Below are 19263 nucleotides of genomic sequence, written 5' to 3'. Positions count from 1 at the left end.
ATGTACAAAAAGGTGCAGAGCAGATCTCTCTTTCCTGGCATGGATTGGCATAACTGAACTTCACCTTTCCCAAATTGCTACCTGCACGCTTTTATTTACCTTCAGCCTGTCTCTGTTTGGAGAGCAGGCATTTTTGTGTAGGACATGTAAAGCATTAAGGGAAGGAATTAAATACCCGGTAAGGGAAAACCTCTCAAGAGATAGGGGTTTGTATACGTTTTGGCCCATTATTTTTTAAAATACTCAGTTTGTTTTAAAGGTGACATTTTAAGTTCAGCCCCATATTCAGTCTAAACTTTGGCCTTTATAATGTAGCTCCAACTAAATTGTTTATGCTTACCTTTTAATATCTCTCGAGTGATTACATACATAGCAGGCAAAGTTTGAATGAAAAGCTAGGACTATTCATCACAGGGTAGAGAAAAAAGGATAAAACAGTAGGAAGTAAAAACCTTTTAGTCTCCTTTAAAATGTTGCTTTTATTTTCCATTGTGTTGGCAGAAAGCAGGGATTTAAAGCTGTGAATTGCCTTGAGGCTGTGTTATCTTCTTCTACTTAGCAGCAGTTAGAACTGCTCCTTTTTGCATGTGTTGGGTGACAGAGACAAGGACTCAGAATGACTGAGAAAAGAGAATAAAATAAGCTTGCATTTAACAATAATATGACACATCTATTGTACCTGTGTAAAATGGGATCTAAAACAATAATGATAGTTTCCTGAAGCTGCACACAGTAACACAGGGGGATATCCTCAGACTTAATTAATTAATGTTTGTAACATGATGTGAGATCCTATCATGAAAAGTCATGTATAACTGCAAAGTCTTAATTTTATGGAGCACAACTGACATTCAGTGGCATTTTCAAGGAAACTGATGTGGGAGTTCACCTGCAATCTATGTTAAGATTCAGATTGTCCTTGTACAAGTCCCCTTAAAGATTTTCTTGAAACTTTTTTTTCTCTTTACATTTCTTTTTCCCCCATTATGGCTGTTCAGCTGTGCAAAGGCAAATATTGAACATAATTGCTTTTATAGGGGAAAAATAAGGGATTTCTCCTCTCTGTTTTCCATTCACCAAAAACTCAGCCAAACTGTCTTTTCCAAATTTTACAGAAAATAGAAGTCTTAAGATACTGTGCCCAGGTCATTTTAAGATCAAATGGGAGAAGTTTTACAGCATTCAGAGACACTTTTCTTCAAAATATCATATATGATTTAATTTGAAAGGAGATGAAGGCGGCAACTTATGGCACAGATAGATGTAGTCACAAATGTCATAGAGGAGCAATGTGAATGATTGAAAAACAAAACTTAAATTGAAACCAAAAGGCAAAATATTTGATAATGACAGGGCATGTTCTTTCTACAACAAAGCAAAACTGATTGCCACAAGATACCTTGAGTTGAGAAGTTCAGATGCACAAATTATCCATTTTTGCAGAAAACAAAAACATCCATGGTTTCATTAAATTGGTTTAAAATTGCAGAAGCCCTTCTGCAAAACACCTGTCACTCTGGACCTTGCTAGGAAAAAAAAAAAAGAGACTAAGATGACACTGACTGCACTGATGTGGCAGTCCAGATTTTGTTTGTTCTGACAAAAGTATCTAACTTCATTCTGGCCATCAGCCAATATATCAAATGGAAAATACGGCTTATGGCATTAGGGAAAATATAACATTAACCCCCTAATGCTCCATATTAAGGGATGTACCCCCTACTATTTGCAGGTTTGAGCCCTTAGGCTCTAGCTGCTGTTTCACAGCAGCAGTGGCTTTTCTTTCTTTTGCCATGTCTACAGACAACATAGAACAAATCTATGAGAGGAACACCACTCCTAAATGTTAACCAATAATGGATGGAAAGGTGCTGCTCAGCAGGAGCACTATGTGTGGTACTTATTTTAAACGTATTCCTGGAGTTCAGCTGTGTGAGTGCACTAGTTGTAATGTAGAGATGCAAACCCCAGCCAGAGTTTACCTGCTTGCCTTTCCTAGCTTTTTACCGTCCCTGAAGACATGTTTCTATCCCAGATTATAAAGCTCTACCTGAAGGATCATTCATTCCCATTCCCCTTGTGACCAAGGCAGACTCAACAACTTGCAGATTCTGCAATGCCTTGATGAGTTTATGCAGACTGCAGATTATGCAATGTGTGAATTTGGAACATAACGAAAACCTCCCAGCTCAGTCCTATAGGGTTTGACATTGCTTTAATATGATGTTTGATTTCATATACCGTGAAGTCTTGCTGATGTATCTATCTGCTCTATCCTCTTACTCCCAGCAGCTCTCCACAAAGCCTCACTCAGCTAAAGACCAGAACACAACAATATATGTGCATTTTACCAAGGGTGACGTACAATTGTTTTTCAGTGGTGTATTTTATCTCATGCTTCATTGTATCTCAAATAAATAGTATTAAAATTTTTGCTTCAGATTCTGTCTCTCGTATTATAAAGAGAAACTTAATCTAGTTCTTCATATCTAGAATGATTACTGAAATCAAAAAGTATAATTCAGGTTAAGTAAGGATGTCAGATTTGAACTGACCAAAAAAAAAGTTTAGGGAAAACAGTCCTGTCAGATTTATCTAGTTTATAAAAAGGGCTTCTTTCTTCCTTCTCCATCACTTTCTCATAATAAGGAATAATAAACGTGGTTTAAAGTGGAAAAATGTGGGGCAAAAAAAAAAAGAAGGTGCAAAACCATGGTTTATTATACAGTAGGTCTTGTGAGTGTTGTTAGAGATAAAATATTAATGTTAGGAAAACATGTTGACATCGTCCTCTAGATGGTATCTATAGCGGAATGTCATGTCATTGATATTTTGGTCAATTTGATTTATTTAGTCATGCAGAAAAAAATCTCTTTTTGGATTTCAATATTTCTTAGTACAAATTAGACAAATACAGATGCGAATACATTTTTGAGAAGGTGGCACTCAGCAATGTTTGACACATTTTAAATAAATGCTTACGGAAGAGACAAGAGAAGAGAATAGAAGGGAGAAGAGAGCATACTGAAATAGCATGGAGAAGCCTACTGAAGTGTTGACTTTGCCCAAAGAGGTTTTTTTAAGGTTTTACCAGCAAAAGTGCAACATTGTTGGTGGTTTACTGCTGCCCAAAGGCCAACCCAGTGACTGAATGCAGCTTGCTAAATGTGCTTGATTTCATTTTAATGTGCAATGCATCCTAGTTTTCTTTGTGGTGCTTTGCTTTCAAGTCAAAGCTGGGATTTCAGGCACTTGGTGAGACTGCAGCAGGTCCCCAGGTGTGCCAGGAAAGAAAACTGTCTACTGCGAAAAGAAGCACCAACTCCACTAGACAGATTCAGCTGCACGCAATTCACAGTTCCTTACACGCTCTGCCAGAAAGGAGGAAAATTAAATGCAACGTAATATTTCTATATCAGGTATCAATTGTTGTTGTTTGCAGAACATTTTAAACGTAAGATTACTGCTGTTTCTAAAGGTTTCTCCCTGGTATAGCCCACAAGCCCATGTAGGACTATTCACATAGGAAATGATTCAGTTATGTGCTGAGTGAAACAGGGTGTGCAAATTATTTTTTTTATTAAAAAAAGCTGCTAGCATGGCACTGTTAGGAAAGGATGGGAACATGGAGTCACAGAGGATAGACAACTAGTGTGCTCTGAAGTTGATGGCAAAACTACCCTTTGTTTTAAAAATAAATTACAAGAACGTTCTTAAAATTGAAAAAAAAAAAAAAAAAAAAAAAGGATTAGGTTTGCCAGGAATCTCAAGGAAAGATTATTTTATGATCATGTAATCAAAGTTTATGTTTCAATAAAGAAGCCATTTCCTAAATTTTATGTGCTTTACTTTGTAACTTGAACCAACTCTAATATATTTTTAAAATAAATTTTTCTAAATTTATTTACAAAAAAGCAAGCTCAAATATAATGAATTCATGAATATCATTTCCCAGCCACTGTAGATGAAAAGACTGCATTGATCCATCTCAGGGCTGGGAAAGGAGGAGTGCCTTTTCATCTCAACGAAAGACCATTTGGAAGAATGTTCCCTGGGCAAAAATGTTTCAGAATTATTTTAGGTTTAATAAGGAAATGTCTGGTTGTACAAACTTAAAAATTTTATTTAAATGTTTATTTTTTCTTTCACAATACCTGTTTTTTTATATGCCATAAAAAAAATGTGGTACATGTTCCTGCTATTGAAGGCCTGTTGGGTCTTCAGTAATATCAAATAATATAATAATGATGACTTAAAATAAAAAATATGTGTTGAAAGGCAATTTTAAAATTCTAAAATGAAAGGCAAAGTTCTCTAAATGTAAAATTTTATGAGTGAAATTTACCCAAAAAATTAATGAAAAGATCTAAAATTATTTTCTACACAGATTGGGAGGAAAGTAAGAAGTGCAACATCAATTTCTGGCAAAATGAATAACACTTTGGTTTCTGCTTGCCTAACCTTTGCAAATTTTCAGTACTGCCATGGGAATAATTTATATTCCAGTCCACACTGCTACAGGAAGGGACTCATAGATTACTTGTGTATCTGTAAGTTATATCCTTGTAAATGTGAGCATAAGGCTTTAGAAATAGAGTAGATTTTTTTAAATGAAAAAGACTCTGTGTGCATGATATAAGCCCAAGAGGGAAGGCAACCCAAAGGACAAGTTAGGGTTTGCACATGAATATGAACTCAGTGCAATTTCTAGAGTGAAGGCAGAGGCTAAGAAGTAGCCTGAGAAATAAGAGTGAACATGAGAGTCGAGGTGGAAGCACTCCTGGTGCTTTACAGAAAACGGCAAAGAATTTGGATTAGGTGGAGAACTGGATAAGAGGATAATGACAGAAGTGAGGATAAACTGAGAATCTTAGGGAAACCCCATGCATTCCCTGTCACTTCTGTCACTTGTGGAGGAATTGGTTTGGCTTCCTTGATGGAGAATTTGAAAATTGGCATTGGAGGATGGTCAGATTAACGTTCTGACTGCCAGGAGGACGTAGCTTTCTCCTCCCTTGTCCAGGGAGAGTTCAGCATCTCTGCCTCTGTAGACAAGGAAATGTCATACGGAATTACCTTCCCATCATTTATGTCTGGAGGTTTTGAAAGAACAGATTTGGATCCCTGTACCGCTACTGCCATTAGCAGTGTGGTAGTGTCTGATGCCACTGAGTTTAGTTAGAGAGTCATGGGAAGAATGAGCTAGTATTTTAATCAGATCTCAAAGATACCTGTCACATAGGGATTTCTGTATGAAGAGAAGATAGGGCGAGAGAAGAAACCAGAGCCTAGCCTTAACATGACTGGTGACCACTTACTGAGTTTTGATGATTACCCCTGAAGAAGGGACAGATACTCAAGCTGCCTGGTGGGCAGCTCTTCAGTGGTTTGGAGATCTACTGATGTATCTGTCATGTTTTGAACTCATGCCCTGAGACCTGGGCAACTGGGTAAGGTGGCCTGCCTTGAAAAAAGAGGAAAAGCCTGGAGTGACACCGCTGGAAAGTGCTGCTTCATCAGATCGATAGATTCAAAGATGACTTGGTTGTGTAGTTGTATGCAGTTTAAACATTTGTGCAGGGAGTCCACCAGAGCAGAGTGTTATTGACAGCCACAGATCAATGCTAATTTTTGATCATTTTCAACCTACAAAGACCTCTTGACCCTGTTGCCACCTTATGGGCGCTTCAAGTAGTCAAAAGCAATCACAGTAGGCAGCGTAAAATCATCAGACCCTTGAAGGCTGCACAGCCATGCCCACACCCGGGAGGAGGACCGAGAGGTAGCGAGGAAGGCAGGCACCTTGCATTACGGATGCCGCTGCCTTTGAACAGCATGAAAGACTATGCTAATTTGTTTCCAGCCTTTAAGTGACTTCTGTGCTCATGAATTAAAAAATAAACAAACAAAAAAGGCAATCTATCCGAAGCAAATCTTGACGGATACATTATTCATGACTCATGTTCTCTCGTTTTATGTTTTGAAAAATGTGTTAAAACAAGGTTTTATTTTAAGTAACTTTTATCCTAATTTACAGTTAGAAGAGTGGAATTAGCCGAAGAGTGTATTTGCTGCTGTTAACAGCTTGTGCTGCCACTGGCAGCGCGTGAAGCATTTCACGCAGCAAAACCAAAGGTGCGGTGCTGCCCGGAGCAGCGGCGGTGCTGCGCCAGCGAAGGGGACGGGGCTGCCAGGAGCTAGGGCCGTGTCGAAGGCTGTGTCTGGGCTGCGGTACAGGGATCAGTTCACGGTGCCTCGTTCCATTTTGCCTCAGGTGTCCATTTCTGTCGTGTTTACAGTAAAAGGAGCGGCTTTATAGGAGGAATGTGAGAGTGCACACACTTGAATGTTTGCTTGATTATTCTTAATTTAATGACTGAATGAGTGAGAATGCTTCACAGTAGGAGACAGAGAAAGGAGGGCATGGGATTGAAATCCATCGGATTTCATGGTCAGTCAGTCTACAACCATCTTACTGTTCGCATTAGAATTTTGTTTCATTGGTTTGCCTTTAATGGTAGATGAAATCTGGCCTGTTAGCAGTGCGTAAACATGGGATATACGAGTTCATGGCTTTGCAGACAAAGACTGGGAGAGCATTCCAGGCAAGGATTCTGCTCCTGTGCCTGTTTAAGGCTGTGTCATTGTCTGCTAAAGCCAAAGGTTACAGTGCTATCCTTTGCAAGGTGTATTTTGCTATTTATATTTGACCATTTCAGCAGGCCAGTATTTCTAGGCTGAAAATGTCATGGCAGTACATTAAATAATTCTTAAAATGAATCCCTGAGACTGCCATCCATCCCCTTTTCAGCATCAGCCACTGAGCTGAGTAAATTCACTAATGGCAATGGCAGCAGTGCAGGGGGAGAAAACATGGCTCCATACTCTGGGAGTATGTCCCCTGAGCTTACTTCAAAACCAAACAAAACAAAAATACATGCAAACCGTTTGCTCTTCAAGAAGTATCTGTAGAAGCCAGGGATAAAAGTCATCCCTGGAAGGAATGGTTTAGCAGTCTCCAGAGAACATGATGAACTGCAGGCAAGGAAATCCCTCCATCCTTGTTTCATTTCAAAGTGCGGTGAGGATTGTAAATAATTAAATCTTGGGGTTTAGTGGGAAAATGGTAGATGGTGATAAAAAAATATGCTGGTTTTCTGTTAAAAAAAAAAAAAAAGAAATCAAGTGTTTTATAGCATTGCTGTCACAAAAGCCCACCCTGATGATGCACCTGATTAGAAAGCAGAGCCATTGCTTTTTGTATGGTGTTTGTAGTAATGCATTTGTACCTTCGGAGAGCCTCTGTGTAGCGGTTCAGGGGCGGTAATTTAATGTCGCGTGCTCCCTTCCTCCCATCCCCACCCCCGAACCAGGGAATGTAAATTTTAGGCTTTTAAAAGTTCTGTTTTGAAAACCTAATAGATAACTGTCTTCATAAAAACTATTAATACAGGCCACATCCAATTGTAAAGCTAATTTTAATCATGTTTCGTGCCAGCATAATTTCTGATGCCAGATTTTTATGCTAAGCATGAACTTCATTTTGAGCTCTGTTCTTTAACCTGCAGTTCATAATTCTGCATTCGGCTGTATAGGTTTTTGGCTATGGCAGTTTGAACGCTTCCACTTTCAAGGATCTAAGCCATAAATGTTTATTAAAAGAATCTGTAATGAAATCAGTTTTGTTATTTTTTTAATGGCTGCCTCGAGTATGTTGGATGACTGAACGCACGTTGTTAATCATTAAGTACTCATGTTACAAAAAGTGTTTGATAGTATTGCCACCTAGGGGCTGAACTAAATTCTCCATACTGAAATAAACTGTAATTGAACAGGTGCTGCTATTGACAATATACATATGTTTTTGCTTTATAGCCCACATGCTTTCCATGTTTCTTACGACAAAAGATATCTCTAAATGTCCCACAGCAGCCAGAGCTTTTTTATATATAATCTGTTCGGAGTGATTGCTATTTGCATTTGAGCTTATGGTTTTTTGGCAGTGATGACTTGGAATTCCTAACAAAGAATTATACTTTTTTGCATTATTAATCTTGCTAGTGTTTGCCCTGTTTAACAGAAAAAGGAACCATTTATCAGAAAAGTGTGTTTATAATCTGTACTTCTGGCATCTTCAGATTTAATATTCATAATGGTCATTCAAATGCTGTGCTATATTTATCTAAAAGACTAACTCATTGTTGTGAGGAAATAACTATTTAAATATTTATGATCTAACTTTTAATATTTAAAAAAAGAAATTAATATTTCTTTAAATTTTGTTTCTGAGTCTGATAGCTTAACAACTGTTTAAATATTAAACAATTGAAGTGTTAGCATTTAACAACTTAATACGACTTACCGAAACAGGGAAACTGACTTCAGCTCTTTCTGCCGCATGAAGGAAACTGAATTCCTGCACTCCTATTCTTGAGACCTATATAATTAATGCAAAAGCACAACTAAAAATGAGACGAAATGATCAGGTGATCAGCGGACCCCTTTCTCCCTTGCCCCTCCGATGAGACAAATCTGAATAGCCTCCTGCCGAAACATGTCGCTCCTGGTCTTTGTTAGCCGCCGTACCTTTGGTGGCTGTTGGAAGTAATATGAGGGCTGTACCGCCTTCCTGCCCAGACCCGGCTGCGTCCTCAGGTTCGCTTTGCCTCATATCCACGTGGTTTCAGGTCTGTCTCAGACACTGTTGAGGGTGAGCTGGCTAAAACCACGAGCTGCGATGCCAGTGGCCCCTTCTGGCCATGGCTGATGTCCGTCTGTCTGCACCCAGCCTCGTGCCCCGTATTGGGCTGTGGTCTCGTGCGGCGGCGGGTTAGCCCCAGCCCTTTCAGCCCGAGCAAAGCCTGGTGGGATTCACCGGCAGCCATGCTCCCCCTAACCTCTCTCCACTGGTGCGAGGCGAGGGTCCGGTGCCGGAGAGGGCCTAGCCCACTTGCCTGTGCCCCCGTCAGCAGTATGGCAGCTTCTTCCAGCCTGGAAAAACGGAGACGGTTCTTGTAAGGCAATGGGTTGCCCCATGTTCACCTTACCTTGTGAATTTATCTCATCTCGAGCGACATCTTTACAAAGCAGGAACATAGAAACCAGTTTATTCTCTCCCTCTCTCTCCCCCTATCCCTGCTTTTAAAGGGTTTGTTTTCAGTAAGAAAATTAAAGTTTAAAAAAATGAAAATTAAAAGCTCTTGGAAACCCAAGAGATTACAATGCTCGAAGTAAGTAGAACAGGGCAGCGTGCCTATCGAACGTCCCACCTATACCGGAGATGTGGAAGGATTCTGCAGAGGCAGGCATCACTCCCATACCGTGGGTTTTTACATGTGCTTGAATCCTTCAGAGTACCAGGCACGCTGATCCTCACCGAGCAAAGCTCCGACCCACACTGAACGGAAGGCAGAAGCTGTTTGCTAGCTGAGGTCTGGACTGTGCAGGACTCCCCTGGAGTCGGCTCCAAAGGCTCCACTGTAATGACAGTTTCTTTTTGAGGTTCCGCTATGGAAACCCACCAAAGAATCCTGGTAACCAGATGGGGTATTCTGCAAAGCGGTCAGGAGTGACCCAGAGCCGAGACCTCATTTTCCAAGTGACATAAACCACAGATGCTGATTACTGTTTTAACTAACTCAAACATCTGTATTCTTGCTTCAGGGAACAAAGCATCAGGCTCATTTATTTGGATTGAAACCTTTCACAACATATCATATTCATGTCGTAGCTGTAAACAACGCCGGGCAGGTTTCAAGCCCCTGGACATCTGTACGCACATTGGAAGCTTCACCCAGTGGCCTCAGCAACTTCACTGTGGAAAAGAAAGAAAATGGCAGGGCTCTGCTGCTAAAATGGTCAGAGCCCTCTCAACCCAATGGTGTGATTAAGGTAATCTTCATCTTGACACTTCACTTGATCAAAAAAGAGAAGGGAAGTGCTGAATATTAAATTAAAACATTTTTGCTGAAAAGGACTCAATCAAATGCATTATACTTTAAAATAAGACAGAAGTCCTATGTAAGCACAAGGCACTCTGTGAGTGCTCTCTGCTTGTGGTTATATTAAAATGAGTATTAACATTCCTGTGCTACTCCATGACATCAAATGTTCACTTACAGTGAATCAAATTGTTCATTTAACATGTAGAAAGCCGTGTATGAAAGTTCATAAACTTACCTGGCTTACATTAGACCTCACCAAACTGTGTTTCTAGAAAACCTGGGTTTCACAGAATGTTGTTCTGAAATTTGAGCCTTCTTTTAGCTCGATGGTTTCAACGGATTGTAAATCTTTACCTGCAAGTTTTGCAACTGGAGGGGTTTATTTGGATTTTTTTTCTTAAGTGGTTTTCTCTAGAGTTAGTCTGTGAGAAGCTTTGTGCTAGCTCATGAGATCCTCACAATGAAACTTGGTAACAAACAAACATACTGTCGTGAAGTGATTTATTATTGCACCCAAAATGAAAAAAAAAAAGTAAGTTGGATCAAGATATTCCTTTTGTATCAATGATCTGTTTGTGTGATGATTGTTACTAGTAAGGAATTACATTTCTGAATCATTGGTTAATAGTCCTTTCCCTGTTGCAAAGATTAAGGTGTGCCATCTACTGCTTATTGAAAAAAAAAAGTTGATTTATATAATTTTATTTCCTTTTATCCTGGCTTCTGTCCTCTCTTCCCTCCCTGCCTCTTTTTTCTTCCCCAGACCTACAATATTTTCAGCGATGACAACCTGGAGTACAGTGGTTTATCTCGCCAGTTCCTCTTCCGGCGTCTTGAGCCGTACACTCTCTATACTCTCGTACTGGAAGCTTGCAATGGGGCAGGCTGCACCCGTTCTCCACCTCAGCCCATCCAAACAGATGAAGCACCCCCAGTGTCTCAGATGGCACCTGTAATCCAGGCAGTGAACGCTACCAATGTTGAACTGAGCTGGTTGCAGCCAATTAATCCAAATGGAAAAATAATTCGTTATGAAGTTATTCACAGATGCACAAAAGAAAATGCTGCGGGGTACAGAGTAACAACAGAAGACGAGAAAATTGTTTTCACAGAATACAACACTGATAGTAATACATTCGCATATAATGATAAAGGTTTACAGCCGTGGACACGATATGAATATAAAATACGCACCTGGAACGCAGCCGGCTACACTGACAGCTCCTGGACAGTGGCAAAGACTAGTCAAACTGCCCCAAAAGGTCTCGCTGCCCCCAGGTTATCCTTGGTGTCAGTAAACCCCCGTAAAGTGCTCATCTCGTGGGCCTCCCCAGCACAACCCAATGGTATTCTTCAGTCATACAGGCTGCTAAAAAATGATGTCCTCTATCCTTTCAGCTTCGACGCTGCTACTTTCAACTACACAGATGAAGACTTACTGCCCTATTCAGTGTACAATTATGCGATAGTTGCCTGTACAATGGGAGGCTGTTCTACCAGCAAACCAGCGGCAATACAGACGCTGGAAGCAGCTCCTGCCTTAGTGGATCCACCGTCTCTGCAGGCTGTCAGTGCTACTCAAATTAATGCATCTTGGGCACCTCCTCAAATACAAAATGGAGATATCACCAAGTACGTATTGAAATTAAACAATGAAGAGTATTATCCTGGAAAAAGCTTGCAAATGTTGGTTTCTAATCTTCAGCCTTACACACAGTATGAATTTGCATTGGTTGCCTGTACTGCAGGAGGCTGCACATCCAGCATAGCCCAGCCAGTGATGACTATGGAGGCTCCACCATTAAATATGGAAGCTCCCAGGCTGCTTGTCATGGGCTCAGAGTCAATTGAAATCACATGGAAACTTCCAGCTAAACCCAATGGTAAAATCACAAGCTACGAGCTAAGGAGAGATGGTGTTCTTGTTTACTCAGGTCTGGAAACTCGTTATCTTGATTTCACCCTCATGCCAGGCATGGAGTACAGCTACACCATCACTGCAAATAACAGTCAAGGGAGTGTGACCAGCTCACCAGCTCAGATAAAAACCAACCCCTCTGCTCCATCTGGGATGTTGCCTCCTAGGTTGCAGGCATGGTCCTCAAGGGAGATTTTGGTGGCCTGGGATCCTCCTATCAAAGTAAATGGTGACATTAGGAATTACACAATCTCAATCCACAAGCCTGCTGAAGCAGGAAAGAAAACTGTTGACTTTGATGCATCTCATGTTTCCTTTGTGAGACGGTCGTACATAGTGGCAGAGCTACAGCCCTACAGTAGGTAAGTCTGGAAGACCTTGTTTGTTGAATGAATGCTGCAAGGTGATTCAGTAGGCTGGCAGATAGTTAAACCATCTTGTTTAAACAGATAGTCAGACCCATGGGTTTTTGTTTCCTAAAAAACACATAATAAAACCAGGTATTTTTTTAATTTATAGTAACACCACCTGTATATCATCTTGGTGAAGTGATGCAAATTAATACCAGGGGTAATTCAACACTCTGCTATAGACCCCAAAATCTGTAATCTTGTACTTTTGTATCCTTTGCAAGACGTCTGCATTCAAGAATAAATAGGGCTTTAATTGTCAAAAGTTCAGGGCAGGGAGACCAAAGACCTGTTAGCTAACCTGTTCACAGTGTAGCTGAGCTAAGATAATGGAGTCACACCAGTAACATGCTTGCACCATTGAGCTGAAAACAAGTGGCTTGTGTTTAAGTGAAAGCTGCAACTAAAGAGAGGGTACATGACTCGGCTACAGAAGGAGCACATTTAATACTGAGGTAATATCTTCCCCACTAATTCTTGATTATTTACCTGGCCTTTTGTTATATATTTGTGTAGGCATAATTTGTATGTGTTACACGGTTGCTAAGTCTGTCTACTATTTACATATAACTAATCTTAAGTCCAAAGAGAAAAGAGTAATAGAGTGAGGTTCTACAGCTCTCAAATGATATCTAAATCCTCCCCTACAATGAATCATCATTTTGATTCATACCATCAGAATCAAAATTATTTTGATCATTTAGCTCCTGCAGATGTTAACTCTGCTCTGAAAAAAAAAAAAACCAAACAAACCAACAAATCAAAACCCAGAAGACAGAGTTCTTAATTTTTGCTACACAAGGCACAACGTATAATCTGTGTGTTCATACAAATCGTTTTCTTATTAAAACATGGCAAAGACCAAGAGAAATTAAGAAACCCCCCATGCATGCTTGATTCAGAACTCATGCAGAGTCTGTATTTGTGTTTTAATCACTTCATTCCTGATTTGTCTTCTCAAAGGTATGAAGTACAGCTCCAAGCTTGCACAGAGCTGGGTTGTGCCTCCAGTGAGTGGGCATCGGTGCAGACGCTGGAGTCGCCCCCGGCAGTGCAGCCTGCCCCTCTCATAGAAATACAGACCAGAGCCGGCAGCTTCCAGTCGACTTCTTCCATCCTGTGGACTGGCCCACAGCAGCCAAATGGAAAGATTTTATACTATGAACTTTACAGAAGGCGAACGACTCAAGCCCACACAAATTTAGACCTTGCACTTGTTTACAACGGTTCTTCAACCTCCTTCAAAGATGACAAGTTGCTGCCTTACACCGAGTATGAATATCAGGTGGGAATTGAAGTCATTTAGCAGCTCTGATTATGATTTCAGTACACTTTGAGAACCTTACTGTACGCTTACAACAAATACACACATCTCATTTCTAATGTTAATAGTATTGTGGTACCTGAATGATTATTGTTAATGTATTTTAAATAGTTGAAAATTATTTTGCACAAGCAATACCTTCATTCAGCAGTCCTTTTTCTTTAACTTAATCGTGAGTGCCTCTGTTTCTTGTATGTTAAATGTTTGTGTGTCCTCCAAAGCTTTTGCAAGGCTCTACTTTTATGTGAGTAGTGTGATAATTCTAGCTCTTAAAAGGCAGCTTCATTTCACTAGTTCTTCCTTCTTTCTCCACCCTCTCCCAAACTATTCTGAATTAACTTTTACTTTATGATCTTAAGGTAGTTTACATCAAGAGGGGCTGGGATTGCTTTCTCTTTAAATTAGATATTGGGATCACAAGCAATTTTCATGGGTGGTTCAGAAATGAATTTGCTGTTGATGGTGGTTGTTACTTCTCATTCATGTAGGTATTTTTACTATTTTTTTTTTCTTATGAGACTAAGATAAAACAAGGAGACTGATTCTGCCATTCTTTCACCTGTAATTGTTCTCTGTGTCAAAGGTACAAGTTTTCGCATCATTTTTTTATCATACAGCAACCAGTGATAATGTGGGGCTTTACTTGATTTCAGCATATGAAATAAGAACTTTGCTATTTATAACAGGAACCTGAAATCTTTCCTAAGTTTTTATGAGTTAGTGGAGTTTAGACCCTCACCAATAAAAAGACTTTTAAATTTGTTGTTTCTAAAAGTAAGTGGATGTAGTATCATAGCAGGATGGGGTTACTTTTTCGATATGATGTTGTCTATGAATAGGCACAATTCTTTGCCACTGAACAGGATACAAGTAAGCCTCATTACCGTTTCTGTACACAATATTTGTACATATGATATATCTTGAAGATGAGTTTGCCAATGTTCAAAAGTCTTTACAATCTTTTTCCTTAAAAAAAAAAAAAAGTCCAAGCATGGACTTGTTTTTATATATATGAAACACAGTACCTTCCACCTCTTGAGCTCCTGCAAGGTGGTGACAATCTTTCTTTACAGGCTCATTTGCTTTATAGGATAACAAGATAATTCAGGTTGGAAGGGCTCTCTGTAGGTCATCTGTTCCAACTTCCTGCTCAGAGCAGGGTCAGTGAAGAGGTCAGATAAGGTTACGCAGGGCTTTATCCAATTGCATCTTGAAAACCTCCGGGGAGGCAGACTGTATAACCTGTTGGGGCAGTCTGCTCCACTGCTTGACTGTCCTAATTGTGAAAAGGTTTGGGTTGGTTTTTTTTTCCTTTGGTTACATTCAGTCTGAACCTCTTTTACTTGAACTTATACCTGTTTTCTCTTGTCCCCTCCCACCATGTACCATCGTGAGGAACCTGGACCCACCTTCTTCTTAGCCTGTGGGTAGGTGCTGGGGGACTGCAATCCAGGCTTTCCAAAGCCATCTCTTCTCCAGGCTCAACAAACTCCATTCCCACAGCTTCTTCTCACAGACCAAGTTCTCCAACCCCCTGATTAACTTGGTTGCCCTCTGCTGAACTTGCTCCAATGTATCAATATCTCTCTTGGTTTTGGGGGCCAAAATGGAGCAAATGCTAAGTAAAGGCATGTAATCACTTCCTTTAATTGTCTGGCTATACTCCTCTTAAACAGCTCAAGGTGCTTTTTGGCTATCTTTGCTGCCAGAGTACACTGCTGGCTCATGTTCAGCTTTCTATCTACTAAGACCTCTAGGTCTCTTCCAGCAGCTGGTCAGCCCCTACCTTGTAATGCTGCAAGGACTTATGGCTTCCCAGGTGCAAGACTTTGCATTTGTCCTTGTTGAAACTCATAGCGCTCCTGATGACCCATTCCTCTAGGTCCTTCTGAATGGTAGACCTGCCCTTGAACATATTGACTGGTCCCCGCCAGTATGGTGTCATCTGCAAATTTGATGAGAGTGCACTTCACAGATCAGGTTCTTCGGTAGCGGTGCTCCACTGCTACTGTTCTGTTCTTTTTGGTGGCCAGAATCCAATAAAGAATGAAATCTGAAGATTTGCTCTATCGCATTAACAGTACAGTTTATCCAGCTGCTATATGTACATGTGTCATAGACTCACAGAGTCATGGAGGCTGGAAGGGACCGCCAGAAGGCATCTAGCCTAACTCCTTGCTTGAAGCAAGGCCAGATAGAGCCAACTGCTCAGGGCTGTGTCCAGCTGAGTTTTGGATCAAGTTCCCCATCCTTGAATCCCCAGGGATGGAGACTGTACTGCCTGTGTGGGCACCCGGTTCCAATTTATGACAACATATCTCTTATTTTTTCTTTGTGTCCGATTCCCTTTTTTCCCTTGTTTTCCCTTGTTTCAACTTGTGTCCCTTGCCTCTTCCTCCATTACCGTTAGAGTCTCAGAGCCTGGAGGGAGGCGTGCAGTGGCTTTCTTCATAAATCTAATTTGGGTAAGAAAGAAAAGGATTTTGAAGGACCAATTACAAAACTATTGAAAGGAGAGCCTAGGATGCTACTAGAAAAGTGTAGTTGCTGCAGTACTCACAAAGCCTTTCTTTTCTACTTGAGAATCACAAACTTCTTTTTTCTTTTTGATGATTCTGGATTGGCAGCATGTCTGTAAGGTAACAGCCAGTGTGAAAAGTGTGCCTGTTAGCTTTGTGCTGAAGGAAATGATGAATGTCTGTGAGCTGTCTGCTGTTTATTGCTGGCTGCAGGTCCATGGTACTTGATTTCCTTCGGTTACCTGATGACATCATTTCTGAATTTAGCAGTACAGGAGATGCTACAATAATACTTTCCAAAGCAAAAAAGATAATTACTCGAAGTCCGAGGATTTTTTGCACTTTAAATATATGAGGGTATATTTTCCAGTTGTTACTCCTCTTGTGACAAATCTGTTAAACCTTTCCTGGAAACAGCACACTTGAGGGTGAACTGTTTGTTTTTCAAGTCCTACTGTGTACAAATATTAAGGTTTCCATTTCTTTCTCCCAGCTTTCCTTTGATCCCTGTAGGCCCCACAACAGTCTGAAGTCTGCTCTCCATTTATTGTAGTTTCCTTGTAGCAGGACTGTTGTTAGAGCAGAGTTCCTTACGGTTTTGGACAGCATCTATGCAGAGTGCAAATTCAAGTGCAGATGGGGCTGGGTAGGTGTGGTGGTTTAACCCAGCAGGTAGCTAAAACAACCATACACACTCCACCCCCCAGCAGGATGGCGGAGAGAATCAGAAAGAAAAGGTAGAACTTGTGGGTTGAGTTAAAGACAGTTTAATAGGACAGGGGAAAAAAAGATAATAATAATGATAAAAGGATATACAAAACAAGTGATACACAGCACAACCGCTCACCACCCACTGACTGACGCACAGTCGGCTCCCGAGCCGCGATGCCTCCCCAGCCAACTCCCGCAGCTTTTTATGCTGAGCATGACGTCGTATGGTATGGAATATCCCTTTTATATGCTAAGCATGACATCGTATGGTAGGGAAAATCCCTTTGGCCAGCCTGGGTCAGCTGTCCTGGCTGTGCCCCCTCCCAGCTTCCTGTGTACCCCCTGCCTTCTTGCTGGCAGGCCAGAGCGTGGGAAGCGGAGAAGTCCTTGACTGCTTAGCAACTAAAAACGTCAATATGAAATCAACGTTATTTTCATCCCAAATCCAAAACACAGCACTACACCAGCTATCAGGAAGAAAATTAACTCTATACCAGACAAAACCAGGACGGTAGGTAGCAAGCGTTGTAAGAGACCCCTAACTACTTATTAGTTAGGAATCTTTCTTAGATAAAAGTCCCAAGTTGTTACCTGAGATGGAAGTTGTAGACATTGGATGTGGAATACTCTGTTGCATCAACTTTCAATTATCTCAGTCTGAAGCTGTTTTTTGGGAAGTTGGTACCACAGAGACTTGCTTGAGCCAAAATTTTTCATGATCTATTAGTGATGGGTAACAAAGAAAGTCTCTTGACTGTGTTCCTGTCGTTTACCAGGCTGTATTCAAGACTTTGCTTTTTATCCTGTTTCTAGTCCATAACCAGGCTGAGCTGTTGACTGGGACCCTAAATCACTCCCTGCCCGCCCCCCCCCCCCCCCCGCCAGTGGCCATTTATTTCACTGCAAGAGGTTTTTGCATGCCCATGTTTGTCTTCTGCTTATGTCACTTGTAGCAGGCCTCTGGGATCTCTTCTGAGCCCCTCCATTGTTGACAATTTATATCTTGCCTGTGAGACAAGTTATTCATAAGTATAGGGCTTGGCTTTTGCTATTATGCTGATGAAACCCAGATTTATGTTTCACTTAAACTGGATATTGATTCTGCTGTCGCTGCATTTGAGGCTTGTTTGCTGGACATAAAACTTTAAACGCAACCGAATTTCCTCCAGCAGAATGAAGATAAAATCAAAGTGCTGTGATAGGACTCTCTCCAGCATTTTTGGAGGCGTTGAGATTTAGTTCAATGAACCCTGACAGTTTCTTTGGATCTGAAGTCAGGATTTTGGAGTTGGTTGGTTTTGATGTGTTGTTTTTGTGGGTTGTTTTTTTTTTTTAATTTGCTGGAAACTTCAGCTGAGTATTTAGGGCTTGTAAGAGTAGAAGCAAAAGTTGCACTTTCAGAAACGGTGAAATGACTTTAGAAGTTCACGTTGGTCAAAGGGACTATGCCCCCTAAATGCTTAGGTCACTATTGTTCAAGGAAGCACTCATTCTTTAAGGGCCAGATCTGCATAAGCATATTAGCACCTGCTAGGCTTCAGTGGGTTTTTAAGAGGCATTAAGGTGCCTGCTGTCCCGTATTCAGAAATAATTACTTAGATCTTCGAAATTCCCTCTATTCGTCTATCTGTGTATTTAGATATTTGCATTTTCTAGAGCATCTGGCTTTTTAGGTGTTTGTTGGAATGCTGCCTGAGATCCTCAGCTGTGTTACACAGATGCAATTGCATGATTTCCACCAAAAAATCTGACTTAAACTTTATAACTCAGAAGGCCTAATGAAATCTTTTGATTCCTGGAATATTTCTGCAACAGAGTGTGTAGGACCTCAGGACTTATTGAGGATGGTATGCAATGTTACTGTGTAATAACCTATAGAGCCAAGCCTGTTTTTCTCAGTTAAGGGAAGGCCCTTTTGAACAGACAACTGTGGCATTTGTGACACTTAGTTCTGTTCAGCAAAGCAGAGTTGTCAGGGTATGGTGCAATTTCCATGCAAGTGCAATGTCACTCTTCCGCAATTGCACTTACTTGTGTACTTAAGAATGCTTCTTCAGGCTAATGGCTTCATGGCTTCCTAGTTTAGGACACATCCTTATTGCCACTTGGCAGGCATGGAACATCTAGAAGACAGAAAAGTAGGTTTGTCCCTTTTCGGAAAGTTTTCTGGCTCCCTGCAGAGGTTTATTCTCCAGGAGGACTATCTGGTGCACCGAGGCAGGTGGTCTGCCGTGCCGAAGCTGTCCGCCGCTGACCGCCGCGCATCCCTCTTGCTTGTGAAGCGTGCTTCTCACGCTCCAGTTACGGCAGCCAAGTGAAATGTCTAGGAAATACCCTGAGATATACCAGGGGAAGTATGTTTTGGATCCTTCATCTTGGACTGTCAAAAAGAAACCAAATCCTATTCTGGCTTTGGAGAGATAAAGAGGAAAAAAAA

At 40.9% G+C, this 19263-nt stretch overlaps 1 protein-coding gene across 1 annotated transcript in view; it reads left to right on the top strand.

Moving 5' to 3' along the window:
- USH2A (usherin) overlaps window positions 1-19263 on the top strand; it is a gene marked incomplete at its 3' end in the record, with an annotated part of 396540 nt that overhangs the window by 356913 nt on the left and 20364 nt on the right. Inside the window, exons 61-63 of the mRNA XM_081997162.1 lie at window positions 9664-9891; window positions 10708-12224; window positions 13236-13557. Of these exons, the coding sequence (XP_081853288.1) occupies window positions 9664-9891; window positions 10708-12224; window positions 13236-13557 (2067 nt within the window). The remainder of the gene's footprint in view (window positions 1-9663; window positions 9892-10707; window positions 12225-13235; window positions 13558-19263) is intronic.

Source organism: Phaethon aethereus, assembly GCF_964289735.1.
Source record: "Phaethon aethereus genome assembly, chromosome: 3".
In the NCBI taxonomy this organism is placed as follows: Eukaryota; Metazoa; Chordata; class Aves; order Phaethontiformes; family Phaethontidae; genus Phaethon; species Phaethon aethereus.
This window is presented reverse-complemented; position numbering and strand designations above follow the sequence as displayed.